Source organism: Xenia sp. Carnegie-2017, unplaced genomic scaffold (assembly GCF_021976095.1).
Source record: "Xenia sp. Carnegie-2017 unplaced genomic scaffold, XeniaSp_v1 HiC_scaffold_22, whole genome shotgun sequence".
Taxonomy (NCBI): Eukaryota; Metazoa; Cnidaria; class Anthozoa; order Malacalcyonacea; family Xeniidae; genus Xenia; species Xenia sp. Carnegie-2017.
In genome coordinates, this window is record NW_025813485.1 from 7801812 (window position 1) to 7819945 (window position 18134).

At 36.4% G+C, this 18134-nt stretch overlaps 1 protein-coding gene and 1 long non-coding RNA gene across 8 annotated transcripts in view; one reads left to right on the plus strand and one right to left on the minus strand.

The window, feature by feature from the left end:
* LOC124446609 (regulator of nonsense transcripts 3A-like) overlaps positions 1-18134 on the minus strand; it is a 32425-nt gene that overhangs the window by 2226 nt on the left and 12065 nt on the right. For 6 of the 7 annotated variants that reach the window (XM_046997449.1, XM_046997448.1, XM_046997445.1 and 3 more), the window contains 9 exons: positions 17097-17203; positions 15936-16034; positions 5514-5621; positions 5153-5229; positions 4895-4948; positions 3076-3131; positions 2631-2751; positions 1299-1357; positions 676-728 (listed from right to left, as the gene is read on the minus strand). In XM_046997449.1, coding sequence (XP_046853405.1) covers positions 676-728; positions 1299-1357; positions 2631-2751; positions 3076-3131; positions 4895-4948; positions 5153-5229; positions 5514-5621; positions 15936-16034; positions 17097-17203 — 734 coding nt within the window. Of the gene's footprint in view, positions 1-675; positions 729-1298; positions 1358-2630; positions 2752-3075; positions 3132-4894; positions 4949-5152; positions 5230-5513; positions 5622-10111; positions 10375-15935; positions 16035-17096; positions 17204-18134 lie in introns of those variants that run through there. The other variant, XM_046997450.1, reaches the window with a different exon arrangement.
* On the plus strand, positions 17168-17860 carry LOC124446614. Its single transcript, XR_006948496.1, has 2 exons — positions 17168-17231; positions 17609-17860. It is a non-coding gene; the product is annotated as an uncharacterized LOC124446614 (long non-coding RNA).

An 18134-nucleotide genomic window follows, 5' to 3' on the forward strand; every position in this document is an offset into this window, starting at 1 on the left:
CAAAAAATCTCGATCACAATGAACATTACAGAGTATCGGCAGGAAGAGCCACCGAAATCTAAATCAAACTACAGGATGAAACAAAAAAAAACGGAACCAGCAAAATAATTACGTATGCATCAAAATGAAATCCGCACAACAAGATAATTTAATTAATGGCTGTTATAACTCAGTTAAAGACGTTTTGATTTTACATAATAAAGTTGAGATGAAAATCAGTGCATGATGATACTTTTTACTTGCTTTGCTTTAACTGTAAAATCCCTATGGAATCCCAGAGGCGCAGAACTATCAAGTTCATTAAACTGTTGGGATTGCTAGTTACATGGTGCAGCGATGAGCGAATACAAAATTAATTTATGCAGGTTCTATTTTTTGGGACACCCGTCAAAGCACCCCCACCACTACCCTACAAAAACCTTGTTTTTTTATCAGTTTTTCGTAGTAATCAGAAAAATAGGAGCGATGAAATGAATTTCGAAGATGTTCACCAATTTACGACAAAAATATTTTATTTAAATTCTAAATTGAAGTTGAACTTTCACAGTTGAAATTGCGTTTGCCTTTCTCCCCCTCCTCCTGTAGAAAACAACAGCAAATGGTTGTATATTTTTTACATGATTTCCGACGATGATATTTCAAGATCAAGTTCTCACATGAAGCATATTGTCGCACCTTTGTCTCTTCTTGGATGGCGATTGGAATTTCTTGATGAGTTGAAGTTCGATCTACAAGCGCAAAAAGAGACACAAATTACATTTTGATTGAAGGAATTCCAAGAAACGAGCATTCGTGAAACAAGGTAAATTACATGTTGAGTGCTGGAGTTTTAAGAAATAAAGATTATAAGGATTCACGAACCATCTAATGTAAATTACATTTTGATTTATAGAATTCCAGGAAATGAAGATTCGTGAAACATCTAACGTAGTATACATCGAATGATAAACACTCAAAGCACGTTAAAATTTGATTCAAAGAATTTGTCAAACTTTGTACAATGCAATATCAGCAGCTACTATATATACTTAAGATAAAGATGAGTTATTACAAACACGCAACAACATTTTCTAGAGAGGCTATATAGTGGCTTTATTGATCTGTTTTCTTTGAAAGCTTCATTGTTGTTTTTATCTGTTACATTGGAAATTAAATGGATCGTTGTTTTTACGAAAATTACATGAAGTCAACGACGAAATTACTCAAATTTCATCTTTAAAATACTATTGAAGAAGATGATAAAAAGTACGAAGTACGAGCGTTCGTGCATGCAAGTATATATTTACAATAAAGCATACCTTTGGCCATCGGATTGCGATTTGCTGTCTTTAAATGTACGACCAGAGGAAGGTCTGTTCTAAAATAGTAAAACAAAGAAAAACACAGCATTAAAATGCGTTGTCGCGAACAAACATTACGCAATTTCAAACATAGCCAAATGGAGTATCTTTCCTTGTTTTTCTACTGGGTGTCCCATAAGCAAACGGAACCCACATAAATTGATGTTCGCTGAAATTATTATGCACAATAATGTAATAAGCATTCACGACAGTTTAATGAACTTGACACTTCTCCGATCACATATGGTTTGCACAGTATTAGTGCAGTGTGTATCAAAAAGTAGACTCTAGGAAAAAGTTCTCTAAAACTAGACGCGCGCGAACTAAGCAAAAACGTTTGGTTATTCTTAGTACTTCAATGTTCTCTGGTACAGCTGGCAATGAAATTTTTCTAAATGCAAAATGTTTTACCAGTGAAATATCCGCTGTAACAAGTCCTTCAAAACAGGCCTTACGCCCCAAAAATAATCATCGGAAAAACAATTTAATCGACTCGAGTCAAAAAATAGACTGTGCTGTAGAAGCTATCAAAATTTCAAGCAATTTGGGGTGAGCGCTGGCCAACGTGAGACCTTTAAAACTTGGATTTTTTCGCGTTTTCGAATTTCACACGTTTATTACAACATTTACACCTTTGGGAATTGGCTCCCTAATTTCATATTGTACCTTATGTATATTTCTGAAATGAATATAAGTAATTCATAATGATGTAATAAAACTTGGTTTGAACAAGACCTAAACGCAAAAAATCCAAGTTTACGAGCGCTTACCCAATTGCTTAAAAATTTGACACTGGCCATAATTCGACTCAAGGTGATTACATTATTTTTCCATTGAGTATTTTTCGTGAGCAAGGTCCGTTTTGAAGGACTTTAAACAACGGTTTTTCACTGGCAAGAAATCTTGCATTATAACAAATTTATTATCAGCTGTATCAGAGAATGATGAAGTAGCTGCTTAGAATAACCAAACGTTCTGGCTTATTCCACGCGTGTGTTGTGTTAGAGAACTATTTCTAAGAGTCAACTGATACACCCTGTACAGCAAAACTATTTACAAACACTGTAATGCACTGATTTTCGTCTCAATTTTTTCACACAAAAGCTTAGTAAAGGCAAAGCGACATTAACTGAGTTAAAACAGCCACAGAAACACAAACATATTTTTTATAAGTTGCAACGAGCATAGACAAACTAGCGTGCAACAAAATTAACCAGGACGTAACAATTAGCAATGTTGTGCGGATTCAGTTCAGTTTTGTGGGGACATCCTGTATAAAACTCTGTTTACCTTAAACGGCTTTTCTTTTACAACATTATGTCCTTTATCCTTGCTCTCCGATGGCAACTTATTTTTGTGTTCACCACTTTGATTGGACGAAATTGTTTTTTTGTCGTTGGATTCCGCACCCCTTTAAATACGTACGTAAATTGAATCATTATACCTACCTAATATGAACGGAAATATGAATTATTCCCTGGTATATTCATTGTATTTCGAAGGCAATCATAAATTTTCATCGTGCGCGTAGATAACACTGACCCACTTTAACGAGACATGCTTTCCTGAAAAACTTCTAGTCAAACTGGATTGATTTTACGCAATATGCAGAAAAACTGTTTATCATTTTTTTTTGTCATTTTGAGCCGGAGAAAGAATCCAATGTTCTCCATGCCGTTTCCAAAAGGTTTAAGGCCGAAACGACTATAGTATAGGTCTATTCAGGTTGTCGTACCTTTCTTTTTTTGCAGCATCACCGGACTTTTGAGTTTCTGAGTTTTTGTTTCCTCCCTGAAACATAATGGAAAAAATGCGTGATCCAATATCAGGATTATACATAAGGCAGTCAAACGTTCATTGATGTAAAAAATTTTTTATTGAAAAAGCTTTCGGCTGTCTGTCTACAGCCTTCGACGGGTTACAAAAGAAATGAATAGGGTGTAACACTATATAAATACATAAATAAAAAAGCGGAAATAAAGTAATATGATATAATGTTCTATGTGATAGGTATAGTAACTGTTTTTTTTTAACAGAATATTATATTGTGGTGAAGTGGTTTTGAGTTGTTATCAGCTGCTTTGGTTAGTCCAGTGTGCCAAGATTCTAAAGTTTCGGATCACGCATTTTTTTCTATTATTCGCCAAAAGGCTGGGCAGCAGGCCCTGAAATTAGCAAGAAACTGGGAGAAGAATACGTATAAATTAGAAGCTTGTATTATTGACAGAACACGAAAACCTTAGAATCATGGCTTTTTTATTTATGTATTTATACAGTGTTACATCCCATTCATGTCTTTTATAACCCGTCGAAGCCTGTAGACAGATAGCCGAAAGCTTGTTCAATAAAAAAATTTATATCAATGAACGTTGACTGCATTATAAGACAAATGATTAAAAAGCGTCAATTGATACACAGCTTGTCGACAAAGTGGCGGTTTTTATCGTTCCACAGTCCGTAAGTTCAAGGAATGCATTTCGCATTTATACATGTAGTCTTGGTCGATTTCGTTGTTGGCAAATACTTTTTTTCCATCAAAAGTGAGCAGTCGTCAGGAAACCAAACTAATGATAACCGTTTGGAATTAAAACGAGCTTGTAGATAAAGGAACTCGTATGAAAAATGTTCCCAAATCACAAAATATTCAAAAAATCGTGCTAGCAACAATAATTTTTATCAATTTGCTTTTAAATGTAGCTAATCAAACAATACCAGTGCAAAACTTCAAAACCCGAATCAAGTTTTGGAAAGTTGGATGGAATGCGCACGACTTTTAACGTTCGAGAAACAAAAAAGGGACTGGGGAAAGTCTTACGGCGGCTAAACGATTACGATTGATAATTAATGTTACACCTTGCGTATACTATAAGCTATATAAGCTACATTTACGAAGATTTTTGCATGCACGGGTCATGAACACAACTTGTCTGTAGTGGTTTTTTTTAAAAAATATCATGTTCGCCAACATAACATATTCATCATTCGCGTACAACCGACACTTTCTCAAAGAAGCACACCACATCAAAAACACACACGGAAGTTATACCATTACTAAAATTGCATGTTCCTGGCTCTATAGATATGGAGCTAAAGACAACATTAGCAGTTGAAGCAGAAAACGCACCAATATGTACTATGAGACAACTGTTTCTACGTATCGAAACGGTTCACATAAACCATTCTTAAACTAAGGTGCTGGCCATTCGAGCGTTTAGTGAAAGATAAACGCCTTCTGCATCCTGTGTTAGCTACCTAACTATCAAACGAGTAAACAAGAGATGAACTAATGCTGGGACAATTTAGGTCTTGTGGGACATGCTATCTCCTCCCACCTATTCTTAACATGTAACATCTCATTGAAACTTTAAGTGCCGTACTTTCACATTGAATGTCGTACGTCTCACCTGAGAAAACTACCTTAAGGACATCGAACCCGCCATGCTTTGGTGGGACGGATAATAGATATCAATGGAGTTACTTACACTCGTATGTATTGAAGGAATTAGGCGTAGGAATAATATTTAAAAAGTTTATTTTGAATACAAGTGAATTACCCTTGATTCCTTTGCTTTTTTCTTCTTTTCGCTTGAACTCGTCGAAGATGAACGCTGAATAAACGAGAGTTTTTTTTACGTGAAGTGAAAGAACAACGCCATGCTCACTTCATAAAAATACATCATTGAAAATACATCGATGAAAAATTCAGAATGCATGCAAAGTACAAAATACATACACTGACACGGCAAACATATTGTCGGGGGTAGTTTTGTTAAAAATAGCTTTCGCGCTTATGGTTTTAGCTGGCTACTTACTTGTGATGATATACGAGATTTTCCACTGCTTTTTTTCATTTTCATAAACTCGATAAGCGGTGTTGAAACTTTTGCATCTAAACAAAGAGTAGAAATTCCATACACGAATTTAAATGGATGTATAAACAAAATGGATATTTGTCAATGATTATCAAAACAAACAAAAAAGTGTATGCTACATGCATGGTTTCTTCGCCTTTCTTGCGTAGTTTAGTTGCGAGTAAGATGGGAAAAGGTTTTCCTTGAAAAACATGGTCAAAGAACAAGGTTGTTTGCGTTGAAAATAATTATTTTTTATCTAGAAAATTAATTCGAGGCAGTGTGCAAGGTGCAGATACTTTTGAAGGTATATAAAATAAACCTTTCATATTTTGTTTGTTTGCTTCCATTTGCTCAAGATAAATTTCAGCACTCGGAAGTGGTTCGACTTCCTTTTCCAACATTTCCAAGAATGCCAAATACTCTGGGTCTAGAATGACAAAAACAATTTTCGTTACAGAACTTTTCTTACGAATTGTTGAACGAGGAGCGTTAGTAACATAATAACTTCTCGTGTGCTGTGAGTGATATCTCCATCAACGAAGGCGCTATCGGTGGCGGAAAAAATTTAAAGCAGGGTTGATGTGATTAAAATAAAATGTGTAGCAATAACACCATAGCATTAGTTCTGTTTTCATCCAAAAAGCTAAAAATCTCACAAACGACAAACGCAAATGACACAAACTAATCTTTCAATTTAAAATCTATATTTCAAATGCCATATTGCAAACCTAGTGATAATGTTTTCGTTTAAGTTTATAAAATAAAAACAATAAAACGGGTGCCCTGATTGGTCTAACACGCTCTATGAACAACACGTGACAGAACATGCTCAGAAAGGTCTGAGCAAAGCAAGCCGATTAGGATGGAAGGGGAAGGAGCTTCAGAGTTCAAAAGTTGCAGAAAATTACCCGCAGATTGCTGGTAGGTCTATGTTAACGCCGATTTTCCTCATCTTCCACGGGGAAGCGTTGTGAAGAACAATATTCATAAAGGGTCGGTACAGATTGACAAACATTGTTTACACGTTCTTTTGCACGGCGAGATTAATACTGTGAGATTCTCGTTGTTAATAACAAAATGCGTCAATAAAACTATCATTGGTTGAAAAGTCCGTCAATTAATTAACATTTTAAAGTAATACTTGTGTGTGTGATGTATGAAGATCAGTCACATCACTCGCCTGTCTTCTTATATAATTGAACTAGTTATTGCCGGAAGGCTATCTTTCGTTAAACATGTCCGCACAGTACTTGCAAGAAGCCAATTTTTACCAGCAGAAACGCGTGTTACGCACTTTATTTTACTTTAGCTTTGAGCTTTCTTTGGCGGGTTGTAAAACTATTGGGACAAGATGAATGGGTGCCTTTAAATATTTGCGGGAGGTGCTAGGTAGACTTCCAGTTATGCAGGGGCGAAACTAGAAAGCTAATTGGGGGATGGGGTGGTGAGTATTCATACATTCAGCTCTGTCCGACTGATTTTGTTTGTTAGCGATTTTAATTTCAAAAGAAATCAGCACGCAGGGCAGAGCTGAAAATATGAATATTCATTACCCCATCCCTCAATTAGTGTTATAGTTTCGCCTCTGCAGTTATGTTCAATTCGATGGTTCACAAGTATTGCAGTTAACGTCGCTTAATTTCTCGTTTCCGACAACAAAGCTTTAGCAATATTTTAAGGTATAATGAGAACACACTATCTCATCGAAATTTTTCAACATATTTCCAAGACGTATGGAACTTGGGACTTGGGCATAAGTGTGATGAACGTTGTTGACAGGTGGCTCCAAATAGTTCACATGTTTAGCAGTCATCTTCTTTTACAGTCGTGTGAATGAAAGAATAATGTTATTTACACGGCCACAGCACATGGCCTACTAACGTGTTAAAATGTATGAAATACGGCGAAACTTCCGCAGCCTCAAAATGTTAATAACAGTATTTATAAATGCATAATTGTTTCTGAAAAGTGACAACGAGAAGAGGGAAACGTATTCAGGCATGCAACGTTCTTCTAGCGGAAGATCAGTTGTAATGTCATTACTTTACAGTAACCATTTTAGCTTGAACCAACGGCTGCATTCTTATCAGCCACCTTCTCGCACGACAAATGGTAGATTAACACCGTCGCGCTTAGAATACGTAACAGTCGCACGTCTTGCGTAGTCACTCGTCGGTTCACGAAACTCGACAGTTTCTTTGCATCGAATCTTTTTCCATGCATTCCGAAGCAAGTGTAGAGATCGGGCGCGGAATTGTTTATACGAAAAGAAATAAATAAAAGGATTGTATACTGTGGACGTTTTCGCAAACAGGGAGGGCAATTCTATCGCAAATAAAGACAGCGCTCCACCAGAAATCTTCACAATTATGATCACCACAAATGGTAGCCAGGCAAAGAGAAACCCGACGACAACAAACAAGACGACTTTCGCCATTCGCACCTTTGTTCAAAGAAAAGTAAGAATTCAATGATGGAGCAGTTAAATACTAGAAATACATAGATGCTTGTTGTGCTAATTCATAGTTCATGATCCCCAAGGAGCTCGTTCATAAGGGCCGAAGTCCTCATTCATATGCCGCGGTACTCATATATATATATATGCCTTAGGTATTCATGCGTATACTGAGGTACTCATACTTATATGCTGAGGTACTCATTCATATGTCGAGGTTCTCATGCACATGCCGAGGTACTCGTTCATATGCCGAGATACTCATTCAATTGCCGAGGTAGCTACTCGTTCATAAACCGAAGTACTCGTTCATATGCCGAGGAACTGATTCAAAATTTTAAAGTTATGTCAGTCTTTTATGGCCCCTATGACGAAATAGTGTTCTTAATCTCGTCATTATGTCGATGCTTGAGCTCACGCACGACTACAATTCTTTATACAATCAATTAAGTAGCTATACACTCTCTCTTACAGAAACTATATGAGAATATTAAGCTGACCAAACTTAATGCGAGTATAGTAATTGGCGAAACACCTTAATCTTGTTTTTCTTACAGTAAAGCAATCATAAAAGTGTAAGTCAAATCCTTTCACTCTCCTCCTTGCGAACAAGACAAGTCTGTACAAAAGCAGAGAGCCTTACGCCACAAGTCCTGGGCTTGTGAACGGTATTGCGGAGTTAAAAGGTGAAAGGACACCTTATAAGATGGCGTTTTCTCCACTGGTGTTAGTGGTTTTAGGTTGTTTGAGTGAAGCCAGAGGAGGAGAAGAAAGCAATAGAGGATTGAGATTGAAGAATTGAAGAGTCCTTTCACCAAATAACTCCACTATATATCTGTCACAAGCCTAGGACTTGTAGCGTAAGCTCTCTGCTTTTGAGCAGACTTGTCTCGTTTGCAAGGAGGAGGAGTGGAAGGATTTTACGTACTATTTTATGATTGCTTTAGAGGAAGAAAACCAAGAATGTGGTGTTTCGCAAATTACTACTCGCATTAAAGTTTGATAAGCTTAATTTTCTCATACATAAGTTTTTTTATATAATCTTTGGTCATTGTTTCACGTTCTTTTTTACAAGTGAAAACGCTCATGACAAACAGCATACATCAGCAGGATCTCCTCTTGTATGTAAAAATCGCAGCAAGAGGTGCGGATCCCAATCCAATTCATGTACACGACGCAGCACAAGCTACGGAACTCGAAAGGTAAAAATATTTTTCGGTCAACACAGTCGAAATAAACCTATAAACTATTTATGAGCACTGGAGAGCATAAACTAACCATAATTCATTTTTTTGTTCTTGAAAATGCATGAATCAGTTACAAATGAATAAATAAAGACTAAGAACTAGATATACGTGAAGGTGCTATGAACTCACTGCATGGCAACATGACAACGACAAATAGAATGGTTCGTTACAATCATCGCTTACTTTCATGCGTGATAAAAATCGCAAGAACACAAAGAACGGGTGAGTATTACCTCGGTTAGATACGTTTGCTGGGTATACAGTGACGCCTCACCCCACGTGCGGTTAGCGTTGTCACAAATACGCCTTACCACGAAGAAAAGCTTGACGTTGGATACTACGATGACGCAAAGCGACGAGCAAAAAAACGCTGCGAGAAGGAAAAACGTAAAGGACAAATGGTTTGAGTCGACTGTCGTGAACGCCACGGCACAATGAAATTTGTTTCCAAGGGAAACGTATCTTGACCAGCCCAGTAATGGTAAACAGGCGACAAATAAGCACACACAGTTCATGGAAAATACCATGATAACGACGCGTAGTTTGGGCATGACCGTGAGGTAAATGGAAGATAGGATGTAAAATCTCTCGTACGAGAGCAAGGCGATGTGAAGAAGAGACGAAAGGCCAAGCCAGGTGCAAAAAAAACCGTAAAGATTACAGCCCAGAGCTCCCGTACTCCACCTTCCGTTAATCGATGCGTGGAGCGCGAGCGGCTTAGCCAGTAGCGACTGAAAGATGTCCGTGAATGCCAGGCTGCATACCAGAATGCTTCTCGACCCTTTCATTAAAAACCGTCGGTTATATATGTGACAAAAACACACAAAACCGTTTAGGACAACGCCAAGAACGAAAAGTACACCGAAAAAGACTGCGTGTACTATACTCACCGCCATGTCTTGTCATTGTCTAATAATACTAAATAATACGAGCAAACAAGGTTCTACGCAAGAATCATAATTGTTTTTATACTTGAGAAAACATAATTAACGAACGCAAAAATAGTCGCAAAATATCTGATAGTATATTCCGCTGTCGTCACCTGCCTTTGATCGGAAGCACATTTCGAAAAGGCCAAATTTAAGATAATGAAAAATCGAAGCTAGTGCTACATTTTGAAAGTTTCAAAAATTAATGAATAAAGCAGTGTTCTTTGTCTCTTTAATTGATCCCAAGATTCGAAACAGTCGCACATCAATAACAAATTATAATCACCTTTGGGAGGACCTTTCGTCAACTTTGTGCATTTACGCTTCATTTCAAAAGCATCTGGCCATAAAACATAATTGTTTTTCCACGCCCCTGTCTTATTTTTGGAGTTTTTCTGATATTGTAAGAGCTGCATGAAAGAAGAACAATCAAAAGAAATGTGCACTGTTGCACATATGTTCTTTGAAGTTTGTACGTTGATTTGCGTCCAGTGCGCAGTATCCATTCCTTACGTAGTCATTGAGAACACCAACGATGACACGTTAACACTACAGTAAACGACAAGAACGCCATTTGAGCAATTGCAAATGCCACAGGCAACTAGCCACAACAGGATATTCGACGTCATCACGAGCTTATCGCGATTCCAGACGATGATAAGCCCTCTAGGTAGGAAATTTTTTCAAAAAGTTGCTAGCCACTTCGTTTGGTATTTGTAGCAGGTCCGCTACACTGCCTCAGAGAGAATTAAACATGCATACTACCTATTGCGCAACATACAACATTCCAAAAAGAAAAATGGCGCACTTGCGTAATGCAGCTGTAACAGGGAGCTGCAAAATAAAACGTGTCCAAACTTTGTGCAGCCGCGCGTGACGCACAGAACAGTGTCATTTAATGCGCATCTGTGCTGCGCAAGAACGCGATAAAGCGAAAGATTATCGTGTGCGCGAGGTTCAGTTTGCAAGAGCGTTCTTCAAATCGAATCACTGAGGTAAATTACGATGCGGAAAACTACTTGCCGCAAAAATGTTAAAACACGAAAGGTACTGGAAAACTAAAACAAGTGAATGATTTTACCGACCATGTGTGCAGGATCACAGTTAATCAGATGCCTCAAAATAAAGTTTAAATGCGTAATCTGGGACGAGTTTCACAATCTGAGCATTTTATACAAACATATAATGTTCTTCTGGACTTTTTCTTGGTTTTCTAGCAGTTCAGTGGGAGTACAATAAACATTCACTCATAGCTACATATAGAAGTTCTTCTATACTTCAAACTTTCAGTTTGCAAGCTAATGTAAAACCTAACAACTTTATTAAGTAAATTTTACATTGAATTTATGTTCGCAAGTAAACGTTTGTACCGTTGTGAAAGCTTTAGTTGGAAGATCCGTCAATTATATGAATTGTTTAACACATGACATAATCAAGCTTCAAAATGTTCTTGCCCAAGAGGTTTCATCTCTTTCGAAATAGACCATCAACGATGGATAAAAACTATCTGTATCTAGGGATGACGCGTGAACTTGGTACCATGCATTGTGGGCAGCATTTTGCTGTAGTTTGAAATTATACATGTGCAGCTAAACAAAATAAAATACTGCCAACTTGGGAATCGCAGCCAAATAATTTTAAATCCGAAACAGTAACATACAACCGCAACACGTTTAAAAGGCTGCTGTTTTTGCACTCAAGGGTTGATTCGTCGCAAACATACGACAAAATAAACGATAAAATGAACGACAAAATAAACGATAAAATGAACGATAAAATATAATTTAAGCTACACACAAAAAAAGGAAAAACTGGATTGATGCATGGCGGCATTGACGCAATTGTGGTATTCTAAAGGTATTCTTGTGTCTCAGTTGTCGCTTGATAAATGCTATCTCTCCAATAAGCTTCTTGTTTGCTGATGAAAACATAAAACGATGTACGATGACACTTGACGCAGACTCTTGTCGGAGAAAGGAACCACTCCAATCAGGCCTGTCTAGTTCAAACCTGTCCAGTTCCTTTCCCCATTGATCCAACTTGGGCACTTCTTATTTGTTTCTCCTTCAGAGTTCGGGTTAGGAGGAATGCAACAAACAATTCACAAACCTTTTCCTGGACGAATCATTGTGTTGCGACTCTGGATTCTCCGACCACCATATCGTTCGAATTTCTAAGTAGTTCGCACGAGATCTTATGTTTGTATTCAATGACAAACTTCTCAAGGCGACCGCAATAATCTTTCATCGACGTGCCTCATGTCCCATTACATTTAGTCTATAATTGTGCAGTTCCAATGCTCTGGCACTTTCATACACTCTCATATTCTCTCATACACTTGTGCTGCACCTGTACTTCTATTAAACTATCAACATTATTATCAATGCTAGCCAATGGTAGCGTAGTTTTAGCAGACTTTGGTATTGTTGCTGTGCACTACTCATATGGAGCATTCAATTTTTTACAATCTCCAGTTTAACACCACATTATTCCCTGTATCTTCAGAGTTTCGTGATCGAATTAGGACGCAGAAGAATTTTACTCTCCTCCGCATCAACAAGCCGACAAAATTCGTGTGCAACAAGCTAACGTTGGTTAATGTGGAAAGCATTCAAAATTCATGATAAATTTGTAGGGAGGCCCAGGTTTTGGATTGTGAAAGTTCGGCGGGCTCGAGGCCCCTCCTACCCTCTTAATAATTTTTTCACTCTTCCCAGAGGACTTGTTAAACGTCGTCGAATGTTATTTATCCCATTTACTTACTGCTGCGCCAAAGTGCGGATGGCAAAAATCTTTCTCAACGCCTTTAGCCGATCGACTTTTGTATTGCATGGAATGTATACCAGATTAACAATGTTGCTTAGAGCGCAAATATCAGCGTCAGGAAAATAACTTCTTCAGACAGTTAAATCAATATTAAGAACGTTTGCAATGTATTTTAAAGGAGGAAAATTTTATCTTCACGGGCTTTTTGGGCCAAGAAATAAGTGATATGTGGTAAATGAAAGGAAGAACACGAGCATCGAACACATAGCTTTTATTATACATGCAGAAAAACACAGTTAGATAGCAAATCTTCGTCAAAATCTGCATTAAAATTTAAGATTCCGCACATACTTTGATAACATCGTTTTAAAGAATAATCAAAGAAAACTATTACAAACCAAAACTGTGTTTTCTTCTTTTTACATCACTTCCGGTGCGGAGTTTCATGAAATTCACACTTTCGACGTATAATAGGCAGTTATTTCGCCAACCCTGATACGGGCATTTTAATTTTTTAACCTTCTCTAACAACACTTCTTCTGATCCGTTACGATTCATAAAGAAAACTGTAAAGCCAGGAAGCAAATTGTGGCTCGCGGCTTATTTTCAAAAATATTGTGAAACTCGTACCGGACTACGCAAGGAATCTTTATTATTGAATTGCTGTCTGAAGATTATCATTTGATACAATCTGAAGATTATCATGTTGATTACCTGAGTTATCTGAGCCCGCAGAGTTGTGGACGAAACATTCCACGCTGTGACGGTCGATACGCACCTTAACAATAAACACTGGCAAGTAGCTTATAGTCATAGCGCAAAGACCCGTGAAACAAATACTGCTGCCGTTATGCAATTGAGAAACAGCAGAGAATCCAAGTGCCAGATAACAACCAGCATTTCCAGACCATACTACACCAGAACTTTCCAAATTGGCCTAAAATTTCATCACCGAATCGACCTGAAAGGTCTTGGATTTTGAATTACGTACTATCCATATGAAATGTTTGCTATCGTTTCCTGTAAAACATCTTTTTGTTCTCAAATTACGTTCAGTCTGTCAATAAACTTCAATTTCAAAGCACGGCATAGGTTCTTGTCGTATTACCGTTTACTGGGACGAATCAATAAATGATGCACGCCACTTAAATAACAAAAACAGCTGGATAAATACACAAGAGTACTTGAAGTGATAGCGTTTTATCAAAATTGCGCAGGTAAAATTTCGGAAATAAAACGTGCATTCAGTTATTGTGTTACAACATTTTCCGGTGTAAAATGGTCACTATTTTGAAACTGCTCGTCAAAATTCGATGCATTATACAGGGTGTATGAAAAAAGAACCTGGACAAATAGGAAAACGTCGCTAAAGTTATCAGCGCACAAGATCTGCAAAAACGTTTAATAGAATAGGTAGTTGGACTTTCAAAACTAAAAAGCAATTGGAACACTTTAGGTTAAAATAGGGCACATATTTTTAAGTTTGCAACATTCCGGGAAATTTGGCCAAACATTGCACGAACGATAAGTATCCAAATTGCGGTTTTTCTTACGTTTTTCCCTTATGCCATTTTCTTAAAGCCTTCATCAATTCTTCATAATTGGATTAATTTAAGCTCAAATTTACGCATAGTTGATGAGGGTTATAACAAGATGGCATTTAAGGTGCTTATTAATTTTCATACATTGTTTCATTTGCTTATTAAAAAATACTTGCTGTCAGCATCATTTTTATGGAAACAGAGTTAAATTTTGTCTTTTCAGATTGATTTTATAGACGTTAAAAGTGGCGGTTTGTGGTTCTTTTTGTGCGAACTTATTTGGCTGCCATGTTTGCTAAATTGACGTCATAAGTAGTACACATTTTCAACATGGCAACAGAATTTACTATTAGTTTGACGACTTCCGTACTACTTATATGACGTCAAATGAGCAAACATGGCGGTCAACAAAATTCGCCAAAGAGGACAACTACTTTTGCAGTTGAAATTAGTCAACTTCCACTCAACGTAAAATGGACATATATTAATATATTAAATATATTAAATTTATTAAATTGCTTGCAAACATCTGATTATTTCATTAAGGCAATAAAAAAGTATATGAAAATTTCCCTGCATAAACACTTTAACACAATTCTCATTGTAAAAATTGTAATTTTTTGCGACAATTTTACTGTCAGATAAACCATTGGAAGTCTAACTATCTATTTTTTTTTTTTAAACTTTATTAAAAAGAGGGTAACACGTGACACAACAAGTGTGAAAAACTTGTGGCCCTCAAACTAACAAACTACGAGATAAATTACAATTTAAACCAAAGGTTTTGGCATACCTGGCGCGTGACTTTTACGACGTTTTCCAAGCTATTCAGTTTTCTTTTTCATACAGCCTGTAGAGCAATCGATTGACATACGTCTACTAGCAACTTACCTCACAATAGACACTCAAAATGCAGTTGGAGCCGTTTGCATGCAATTTTTCACTGCTACACCGGCGCACTAAACACCGTTGTCTTTCGTCAAAATTAGATTGTTTATCGTTAACAGTTCTCAGACATAACCTGTCGTAATCAATTCGAAACTAAAAGATGTTTACTGTGTTTGCGCAGGCTAATGCAAACCGAGGAGACCTCGAGAGCAGATCAGCGAAAGAAGAGTTCTCGCAAACGTCTCCGAGATTTCCATTAGCCTGCGCAAGCACGAGAAACATTTATAAAATAACAACAAGGCAAAAAAGACAAATTCAAACCAATTTGATTGATTTCATTCGTTGAGCTCAGATATGTTTTGCGCAGGCTAATGCATTCGCAGCTATATAGACCAACCAGCGCATAGGTTGGCTGCATAGTTAACATCCAATCTTGTTAAGCTGAGGCCGGTTGCACGAAGACTGGATAGCGTTCATTGGATTGTAAAATACTCAAACTTGTAAAAAAGTTGTTTCATTTATCCTCACGAAACAGAAATTTTTGTAATCTTGGAAGCAATATTTTCTTTTAGTGAATGTAAATGTATTGCAAGATCATCCAAGGTTATATACGTATGATAGTTCAATGTAATGTGAAATGATGCAAGATCATTTGAGATGGTTTGAATGTAAGATCCTGCAAGTCATTACATGAAATATTAAAAAGATGTCGTATTAGGCACATGTGAGATCCTTTGCAAAGATATGTAAAAAAGCATAGAATAACAAGTAAGATCGAGCGATGTAATATATTAGATCGAAATCTTAATAATAATTAAAATACTTTTTGAGAACACAAGCGATCAGAACGAGAAGCGCGTGATAAAAGACAGTGATGAAACGTGTATGAAACGTTATGAAAACAGATTTTCTCACCTTTATCGATAGTTCCACATTTGATATCCTTTTTCTTTCTACCCTTCTTTGGTACGCCTTGGAATGGAGAAAATTCAACTACAACAGGATATTTTCCTCCTACGTAAAATACATAAAATCGAATATCATTGTCATTGGTCGAAAGTTTCACCAGCCTGGGATGGATGGTTATTGAGAGATTTTGAATTGAGGCACGTGCAAAACCATACTTATAGTGAAGACCGGGTGAATTCAGGCGCGTGCAAAACCATATTTATAGTGAAGACATGGTGAATTCAGGCACGTGCTAAACCATATTTATAGTGAAGACCGGGTGAATTCAGGCACGTGCAAAACCATATTTATAGTATAATTTCTAATTAGCAGCAATTTTAAAAAACACTTGAGAAAAACGACGATTTTTTTGAGAGCAAACATGTTTCGACATTATCAGAATGCCATCTTCAGTGCAGAATGATTAGTGTTAAGTAATATGATACATAATATGATATGAGTAAATTAATTACAATGAGTATTAAGTATTAATAACTATAACGTAAGTTCTAAAAATAAGTATTACGAATTTATAACAAAAGTATTATTATAAAGTAAATATAGTGTTGTAGTGGTGAACTTGGATATTTAAATCGGGATTAGTTTTATTAATGTGTAGAGCTTCCTTGATTTTGAGTGAGAAAGTGGATTGATCAGTGTCGATGATTTTAAAACAGGAAGGTGAGTGGTTATGATGGAGTTCATGTACTGTGTTATATATCAGAGAACAATACAGAGGTCCCTTTAGAAATTAAAATGATAAATGACAAATGATGGAGTTTGTGCACTGTTATATATCAGAGAACAATACAGAGGTCCCTTTAGAAATTAAAATGATAAATATAAAACAGGAAGGTGATTTTAAAACATATTTATAGTGAAGAAAGGGTGAAAAAGAGAAAGGAATGAAAACACTTGTCACACAAGCAACGCATAGACGAGCAAGCTTTTTAAGTTTCTTTGAATGGCCATAACATACAACAATGGTTGCCAGAGTAACTCAAGTTTAACGATATTTTCACCGTTGGACTTTATGGGTTATCCATTACCATATAATTACTACACCATGTAGACAGTTAAGATTGTCGGGAAAAGCAACAAACGATCAACATATTGGTGATTTTTTACCTTTATTATCAGTGAACAAGTACCCATCAAGTCTTTCCTTGAACGCCAAAATGTCCTTTACATTTTTGAAGTTAATGTACGCCCGCGAAAAAGGAACAGGAGAGAAACTGGAAAACAGAACAAATAAAAAGAAAGGTCAGTACACAGAGGTCTTACCGGAAAACAAAAACATTGAATTCAAAAATGCTTGAGTTTGCATGCTGTTATACATCGCAAAGAAATACAGAGGTCCTCTAGAATTTACAATGATATATAAAAAATAGTGGATTCCATGTACTATTTTTATATCAGAGAGTAATACAGAGGTCCTCTAGAAACAAATTATGATGGAGTTCATGTACTGTGTTATATATCAGAGAACAATACAGAGGTCCCTTTAGAAATTAAAATGATAAATGACAAATAATGGAGTTTGTGCACTGTTATATATCAGAGAACAATACAGAGGTCCCTTTAGAAATTAAAATGATAAATAACAAACAGTGCAGCTCATGTACTGTTATTTATTACAGAGCAATACAGAGATCTCTCTAAAAACAGAAGTGATTAATGACAAAGGAGCTGGTGCATCATCTAAGTTGATATATAAGTCAATAAATGTACGCAGCCATGATTGATTAAAATATGTACGAGAACTTTATAGAGCCGTAACTGCGTAAAAGTACTATTGATAATGTGCATTTAATAAAAACAACAAGATTCTTTAAAATAAACATGTTTCAACATCTCAAGAGTAATAAAGAGTATTATGTTTACGATGAATATATACAAGTGTAATATGATACAGTATGTATGAGAGTAATTTTATACAATTATGAGTTATATATAAATATTACAATGAAATAGTGTTTAGAATTAATGATTTAAAGTATTTAGAGCCTGAATATAGTGTTAAAACGAAAAACTTGAACGTTGAAATTAGGGTTAGTTTAGTTAATGTGAATTGCTTCTTTGATTCTAAATGTGAATGTAATATCAGCAGTGTCAATGATTTTAAAGTAAGAGGGTGAATAGTGTAAATAGATATGTGAGTTTTTG